The sequence below is a fragment of the Echinops telfairi genome, unplaced genomic scaffold (assembly GCF_000313985.2).
Source record: "Echinops telfairi isolate 266 unplaced genomic scaffold, ASM31398v2 ScPeMD7_23;HRSCAF=83, whole genome shotgun sequence".
Classification (NCBI taxonomy): domain Eukaryota; kingdom Metazoa; phylum Chordata; class Mammalia; order Afrosoricida; family Tenrecidae; genus Echinops; species Echinops telfairi.
In genome coordinates this window covers 82,959,310-82,967,970 of record NW_022103920.1, presented here as the reverse complement: position 1 = coordinate 82,967,970, position 8,661 = coordinate 82,959,310, and the positions used below count along the sequence as shown (strand labels likewise).

Below are 8,661 nucleotides of genomic sequence, written 5' to 3'. Positions count from 1 at the left end.
TAGGCACAAACCTTGGCTACCCTGGAGACTGGACTATTGTGGACAAACAGCGAAGGGTTCTGTACCTCTTACCTACTTTGGATTCTTCAGACAGCGTCTCGTCATTACCCGAAGGAGTCGTGGCTGGGAAGATAGGCTGGTGAGAGATTCCTAAGTCTAGTCGACATACAATTTTCTCTGGGCTCCTTGGCCCCAGAGAAGGGCTCGTCCTTTCCGCCTCTTGGTAAAACCCTTGACTGCTCTGGTTAGTCTCAAGCAGTGGTTCTCCCCCTTCCTAATGCCTCGACCCTTTAATACAGTTCCTCATGTGGTGGGGACCCCCCCAACCAGAAAATTATTTTCGTTGCTACTTTATCACTGTCATTTTGCTACTGTTATGAATCAGGCGACCCCTGTGAAAGAGTCATTCGACCCCCAGAGGGGTCGTGACCCGCAGGTTGAGAACCGCTGGTCTAAATAGCCAGAATGGAAGTAAAAAACGCAGCAAAACAACACAACACAACAGAAATGTTAATTTTCTAAAATTCAGTTCTAATGGAGGTATTGGTCATTCCTATCATAATTCCAAATGACATTCCTTGTATGCCAGAGTCCAGACCATATTTTCGCATCTCCAAGAATTGGCAGGAAAAGAGAGAGCCTGTTACCTTTCCATAGGGGTGGCCATTTAACCCCTCAGAGATGGAAGTCACCATTTCCTTGGATGGAAGTGGCGGCTTCTGACTGACCTGCAATGAGATCCGAGTTTGTTTAATTTGGAGTAAAGTTTTATGAGTTAATCTCAAGTGAGGGAAAGCAGCAATAAACATAGAACATACTGGTCATTATGCTAAATATTTCTGCATTCTTTCTCATGCATGAAAGAAGACAAAATGCTCAAAAACTGGGGAAGTATGGTGCTCCAACGTTTGTGTGTGCGTGTGCGTGTATGATTTTGTTTTGACCCAGCCATCTGGTGTACAACATGCCCCAGGAGGGTGAAGGCAAACATTTACCAGGAGATTCACATAGTTTCTGCTCTGCATAAACATATTTGCAGAAGACGCTTACATGTTTTTAGAACGTGGAGATAAACATAGATCTTTCAATGCATTTATTAACACAGCCCGACCCTTGGCAGACCAAATAGTTATTTATTTTAGTGGCTTTATAAACTCAGGTGGGCCCAAATGCCACAGAGACACATGCAATCTGGAAGTGATCAGTGTCATGGCCGAGAACAACGTTACCTTTGCTCCTCAAGTTCAATAATGGGGGGGGGGGATTCAGGGATATTGCGGCGCGATTGTGTGCTGAAAAGTGGATTAGATCTCAATTAAATCACAACATAAATAATCCCTTAACTAAGAACGTTAAAGGTGAGCTGGAAAAGGTCTTAAAAACAAAGGGGGCAAGTGACCTGATTTATTAGGGGAGAGAGAAGCAGCTTGGTGTGTGTTCTGTGTACTCCGTGTTTAATGGAACAGACTCCTTGGGAAACTGCTGGGGTTTGGGGGAAGCTGAACCCCTATCCCCCTGAAGGAGGGCTGGAGTTTTTAAAGACAAGAAGGAAGGGTGTGGGGAGCCCATCAACCACCCGGTGAACCAATTAGCCATCCGGCCAAACAAATAAAATTACACCGAGTGAGCTCTGGAAGAAGGGCTATTGTTTTTGAAGGAGGCCTTGGCTAGCTGAAGGCCAATCAACAAGGGCATGTTTACACTTGGAGAAAGAAAAGGGAGATTTATTAGTAGGCACACACGGGGCTTCAGGGGAATGTTCTCAGTAACGGGGGCGCATGCTGTTCTCATTCCTGTGCCTCTGTATTGTCGAAAACCCGCTCTCAGATCCAAATATGGCCTTGGCTCTTTTGACAGGAGCTGCGGCTTGAACATTCTGCATTGCCATGCGCTGCAAAGTTCCGGTGGGATTTCTCTCGAAGAGCTCTCAGTACCTCCTGAAGCATCGACCATTTTTAGGTGCTAGCGGAGAGGGGTGGTACTACGAGGTAGTCTGTGTCAGTGGGCAAAAGATGCCATCTCTTGGACACCCAGTTTCTTCATGTGTAACAACGGGGGTGCTACTATTAAGATTCCCTTCAGCTATAAACTCCCATGACGCTCAATGTGCCGGGAAACTCCGATTCCGAGCAAACCAGCCTCAGAGTGACAGGGGCGTTGCCACAGGTCATGAAATAATTTGTTTGTCTGGTTGTTTTAATTCTAAAAAGAACCCGAGGCCTGTCTTTCTTCAGACAGCTGGACTCTGATGTTGCTAGGCAGATGGACTTCGGGAAAACAGTGCCTCGTGGAGTGGACAGTCCAAAAGTAACAACAACAACAACAAAACGTAAGTAAATCAGAAATGGAAGACTGAGTAGAAACCAGGGGCTTCCCAGGAGCATCTTTGTTTTGGGAATCTAGAGTTCTCACTTGTACGGCACAGAAACCCACCCCACCAGCAAGCCTGGCTCCCCTGCATAGACAGCAGACGTCCTCGCACGCTCTCAGAGGGATTGGCGGCCTGATGACCCGGGAGACTGTCACACTTCAACGTGAAGCTGGCTCTGGGTTGCCGTTTCACAGGTCCACATGCCCCAGGAGGAGCTCTGGAGGGAGGACAAAGACAATTGCTGATCGCTTTGATTCTCAGCGGGGAGAAATAAGTGTGCTAACCTTGAACTGTCTAGGATTACATATGTCGAGTTACCTGACTGGTCAGACGAATGAAGACAGTAGGGTTCTTTGAAGAGTCCTTATAAGACACCAGTCACAAGCCTTTGAATACTCACCTTCAGTTTAAAACAAACAGCAGAGACTTCAAAGTGCTGCTTTTAAAGTTTTCTTTTTATTGCAACCTGCAGTTCATGGTGACCCAGCACACACGCACATACCGATCGAAAGTAGGTGTCATGAGCTGACCCTTACCTGTACTCTGTGTATTGCTCTCTGACATTCTGCTGCTTTTACTAAAAAAAGCTGCATGCAGCACACTAAGTGGATTTGATGATGAAGTGCAATTTGAAAACAATCCTCTGGAGCAGTGGTTCTCAACCTTCCTAATATCATGACCCTTTAATCCAGTTCCTCGTGTTGTGGTGACCCTGAGTGTGTGGGTGTATCTGCATGTGGGTGGACCCTCCTGGAGACAGATAGGGGAGCGCTGTCTCAGTTCCTAAGCTAAGACCAACGGAAATATGGTCTCAGGTGACCTCTGTGACAGGGTCATTTGACCCCCAAAGGGGTAGAGACCCACAGGTTGAGAACCGCTGCTCTAGAGTACCTTCTCAGGTTGGCTGACTGTAATATGCAAAGACCAGGCATCTCTTCTTTTCTTACAGCATGGACTAGTGATTCTTGTTGGCTAAATCTTCCTAAACTCTCTTCATTTAGCATGGAAGAAGGTGGCCATGGTGGGAGGCTGGGGCACCCATGTCACTGAGACTTACAGGACTCCACCCATAACCTCTAGCGGCACAGCCCAGAAAGGCTTCCTCTTTGCCCCGGCGTTCTCAGCGTTGGCGGGGATTACTGAGAGGATCTGGTGACTCTTACCCAAAGGAAAGAACTGGTTGTGGTGAAAAGGCTGGGTCACAGAGCCCTGACTCCTGCCTTCAGTTGGGAGACTACATGGAAACAACCGTGGGAGCAGAAAAAGTGCCAATCCAGTGGTCAAGCAGCAGGGCCCTCAAAAAATGCTTTTTTGGGGGGCGGGAATACCCTGGTTTGACATTACAAACCCAAAGCTTGGAGGTTTGAGTCCACCCAGAGGGGCCCCAGAAAAATCGGCTTCCAAAACCACCCAGCCACTGAAACCCCTATGCAGAGCGATCTTACCCTGACACACACGGGCTGGCACAAGTCGGCATCCTGAGAAATAGCCGACGGTACACGTCTGTTTGGCACGAGGGAGGCTTTGAACTGTGCTGTAAGGCTTTCGGGTGAAGTTCCTACTCCGGTTTTATCAGACCTACTGCTTTAAATTTTGCTCCTTTGTAGCTCTTTAGGCTTACAATTATGAAGATAACCTTCTAAGCTGCAATTTGAGTCGCTTTTAGGGCTGATGTTATTATTATATCTTTAAAACTCTCATTTCAGGCTCTCAATAAAGCATAAGTGATAGGTGTACAAATTCTGAGGAAGGGGCAGTGGGTGTGTTCTTGTCCTCTAAGGACCTTCCAACATTTAATAGAAGATTTGATTTACTGTTCACGGAAAAGCCACCTTTGCCTTGACCTGATTTCTGGAAATTTCTCGGTTATTGAAACTGCAGTTTTTCATTTTCTTGGCCTTGTCTGTGACATCCCATGCTGACACGGCCGAGTCTGCCTTCACAAATGGCTGAAGTGCTCTTGGCATTTTCCTGGGGTGTTTGCGGGTCCTGTGCTCAGATGCAGAGAGAGAAACTCTACACAAAGCCAAGGAAGAGAGGAGCCCTGCTAAGCAGTGACTCTCGGACTGCCCATTGGGGGCCAGGTCATTGGAGTTAAACGACCACGACTGTGCAGGATCAGGTGGCCTCTCTCAGATTCAGGCTGAGGGGAGTCTAGGCGGCAGACGGGATTTCCAGACGTGGCTACACACATGTACGTTGGAGACCCGGGGGAGGGTGGATGGGCGCTAGCTTTCTCAAGCTGTGGCCTTGAGAATGAGGAGTGGGGATTGTTCCCATGATGGCAGTGCAGCGTAGGAGTTTTGTCATCAGAACAGCTTGTATTTGGAATCACTTGATTACTTGCTGTTGAATTGATTCAGACAGACAGAGACCCTTAAAGGACAGAGTAGAACTGTCCTTGTGAGTTTCCAAGACTATTTTCCCCAACACTTAAAAAAAATCATTTTATTGGGGCTCTTACAGCTCTTTTTTTTTTTAACAAGTGAACATTTTATTAATATTTTATTTGCATTTTGATAAAGATACAGTTTCACAAGAAACACTCATTTTCTCAAACAATTAAAAAAGGTTTTCAAAACCTCAGTCACCTCGGAAGGAGAAAACAAGCCTCCTCAGGGCGGATTGGGCAGTTTCAGACCAGAGGCACCGCTGAAGCAGAAGTTAGGTGGGGAAGCAAGTTCAGGTTCACCCAGCTTTAGGAGCAGCACACATGTCTTTCTGGAAGGCTCCAGGGGAGCCAGCTCAGCTTAACACAGGCAAGGAGGCTGCAGACAGTGTCTGTCTGACCACAGAGGCTCACTCCCCAAGAGGCTGCATCTGCTTCCAGCACTCATCAAAGGGCTGCTGCTCCAGCTCCCCGGTGGCTCTGTGGAGCCCAGAGTCCTCGGCTCTTTGTCTTTGTCTCAGTTCGGGCTGGGCCGAGTTTTGCTTGGCCTTCTCCACCCTGCCGATGGCTTCTTTCAAGTTGGACTTCTCTTTCTGGGCCAGTGGATCCATGGCTGGGCTTCTCAACACTTCTAAAGTCCGCTCTGATTGGACTTCGGGACCGTGAGGTCTCTGCGGCGTCCCTGACACTTCCCCATGCCGATCTTCCATCCGGAGCTCAGAATTCTAGGCCTTTTCCCTACCTGGAGATCCCGCGGTTGGAGCCGGCCTATCCCGGGACTTGGCGAGACCAGGGGCAGGGCCGCTCATACAACTCTTATCACAATCCACCCATCCGTTGTATCAAGCATATTTGTACATTGTTGCTGTCATCCTTTTCAAAACATCTCTTTCTACTTGAGCCTTTGGTATCAGTTCCTCATCCCCCCCCCCACCTCCCACCCTCATGAACTCTTGATACATCATTATTATTTTCATAAATGACACCACCCACTTTCGCCCTTCACCCCTGTTTCTGTTCTTCACTACCCTGGCTGGGGAGGGTTATACATCAGTCATTTCGATTAGTTCCCCCTTTCTCCAATTACCGTTCCTGAGCGGTTTATCAGTGCTGGATTCCGTGTGTCGAGACCTCTTATCTGTACCTGTGTACATGCTCTGGTCTAGCTGGATTTGTAAGGTAGAATTGGGGTCATGATGGAGGGGTGGAGGGGAGCATTAAAGAACTAGAGGAAAGTTGTGTGTTTCCTCTGTGGACTATTTACAGGAGTGGAAAACCCTGTCTTTCTCTAGACAGCAGCTGGTGGGTTTGAACTGATGACCTTTCAATCAGCAGCTCAGTACTTCCCCTCTGCACCACCAAGTATCCTTGTTTGGAATACCCTATTTATTAAGTTTAACAGATAACCGACCACTCAGGAGCCCTGGAGGTGTGGTGGGTTAGACATTGGGCATTAACTGCAAGGTCAGTAGTTGAAGCCCCCCAGCTGCTCTGCAGAACAATCAGGCTCCCTGCTGCAGCACAGATAAGGCCATGTTGAGTTGGAATTGATTGGATGCCAGAGGTTTTTGGCTTACTGATCCCAAGCACCATTCAAGGCTTTCAATGTTGTTTGCAGAATGAAGTAGGCACTGTTTCTAGCCTCACAGAGTTCCTTTATTTTGGAGGGAGGACTCAAATATATCAAACGTCTGTGTAAGATAGAAGGAGCCCTGGTGGCATAGTGGTTATGCGTTGGGCGGCAATCCTCAAGGACTGCAGTTCAACACCGGCCCCCATTCTACCGGAGAACAAGAGGCACCTCGGAGATGGCGACAGACACTTTCCTGATGCTCTAAGCCTCAGAGGTCAGACTGCTGCCCTTTGTAAGGACACGGTTTGTTGATGGCTGTGATTTTACACACATGGAGCCACCTGTGAAAAACAACCCTAAGATAAAAGAAGCGAAGCCTCAGAAAGGCACCCACCTTCTTTCTAATTATCAGTGTATTCTCTGAGACGGCAGAGAAAACCCCCAAACCAAACTCACTGCCCTCAAGTCAGTGCCGACTCATAGCAGCAGCAGCAACCCAGGACAGGGTGACACTGCGCCCGGGAGTCCTGAGCTCGTTGCTCCACACAAAGAGAACGCCCTTCTCCCTTCAGACGTGCCAGGAAAGCAGGCCATTCTCAGTGGCCGCAGCCTCGTTCTAGTAGCCGACCCGGGGAGAGAACTTGAACGAGACATTCTGAAAACCAGGAAGACCTTCGAGCCCCTTCAACGGGACTGCTTCTCCTTCTTCCTCCTCTTCAAGTATTGGGAAAGGAGAAAAGGGTGTCAAAGGAGATCCATCTTCATTGCCAAGGTTTTCCCAGGTGCTTTCATTGTCTTGGGCCTCCACGTCCTAGTCTTCCAAATCTCGGTGTTTTAGATGAAATGTCCTTTAGTAGCCCATCGCTTGTCAGGCTGGCGGCCAACACCAGCAGAGATGTAACATTGTTGAGTTGGGAAGAGGGTGGTCTGTGCAGCTAGATGGCCTTTGTGCCATGACTCCTTTTCCATGGACTTGAGAAGCTTCTTCTCTGCTGCCTTTGAACTCCCTGTGAGTCACCACAAAGTGCTGGTGGGGAGCCAGGGTGGCCTTCTTCTGTCCAAACAGCCTTCTGTGGTGATGGGTGGGATTGGGCCTCTGAAAGACTCCCCCAGTGTGGTTGTATAGGATTTCTCATCAGCTCAAATTACTCTTCGAAGGAATCTGACCAAATTGGTTCTTAGAAGTGAGGATGGGGAAATGTTGGCTCGTTTGCTTTGCACACCTCAAGAAGAGGACATCATATTTGGTAAAGAAGAGAGCTGGTGAGAACAAAGGAAGCCTTCAATGAGATGGACATCTGTGAAGAGGGCCCAGGAGCCTGCGATGCTTTGCTCTGTTGGCCCGCTTGATGCTAACTAAGAACAAGAGAAGCACACTGGCTATGGCACATGGATTGATAGATGCATCCGCTCCAAATAAAGTGAAGCATCCAGACCCAACTATCAGCAAAGGGCACCGGGCTAGAGTTGTCCTATCAAATTTGGGTGTCCTGGTGTGGTAAATTCCCTCAAACAAAGCAGAACATCAACCCTTGCTAGCAACAATATCACAGGAACCCTTATTGTGGAAAGGGTAGCCATCTGCCAAGGTAGAGTCAGAAGTATGATGAGCTCCTTGGGCCCCATCACCCAGCGTCAAGAACTGACCATTTCGTGGCCAGTCTTGTTTCATTTGTCACTCCCTAATTTCCCCTACCGGTTGGAGTATTTTGAGTTGAATTCTAGACATTTTCGTGGCCAGTCTTGTTTCATTTGTCACTCCCTAATTTCCCCTACCGGTTGGAGTATTTTGAGTTGAATTCTAGACATCATGTTATTTTATCTGTCAATATCTATTTTAAAGGAGCACTGCAGAACGCTGCCCAAGGTGAGTGGTAAGACACAGAGAAGACAGAAAACAAAGCACTGTGTGTGCCACGAGTCTGAAGGGTAAAGAGAGTCGGCAACCTCCGCTCAACGTCATTTAATCATGTGTCTCAGACTGTTACAGCAGCAACCAAAAAACCAATTTTTTGTTTGGGGGGATGGTGGTGGTGGGGCAACATTTGTACTAGCTAGTGGCCAAAGGTCATGGCCTGCTTCTGAAAGAGCAGCCATTGAAGTCCTTGTGGAGCACAATCCTCTGGTGCACGTGAGTTGGGACTGACCCCATGGCAACGGGGCTTTTCTTTTGCTTTGTTGGCAGTGCGTTCTGAGGAGCCCTGGGTGCCTTAGCATCAGCGTTGGACTGATAAGTGGTTCAGACCCCACAGCTGTTCCCCTGGACAAAGATGAAGCTGTCTGCTCCTGTAAAGACTGCCAGTCTTAGGGTCACTCTGAGTCAGAATC

The 8,661-nt window shown here is 48.2% G+C and overlaps 1 protein-coding gene across 1 annotated transcript; it reads right to left on the bottom strand.

Moving 5' to 3' along the window:
- Positions 1-5,170: 5,170 nt before the first annotated feature.
- Positions 5,171-5,371, bottom strand: LOC101642138 (small vasohibin binding protein). The gene has a single exon (XM_004702728.1). The coding sequence runs from the start codon at positions 5,369-5,371 to the stop codon at positions 5,171-5,173; it is 201 nt and encodes a 66-aa protein (XP_004702785.1).
- Between the last annotated feature and the right edge of the window lie 3,290 nt (positions 5,372-8,661).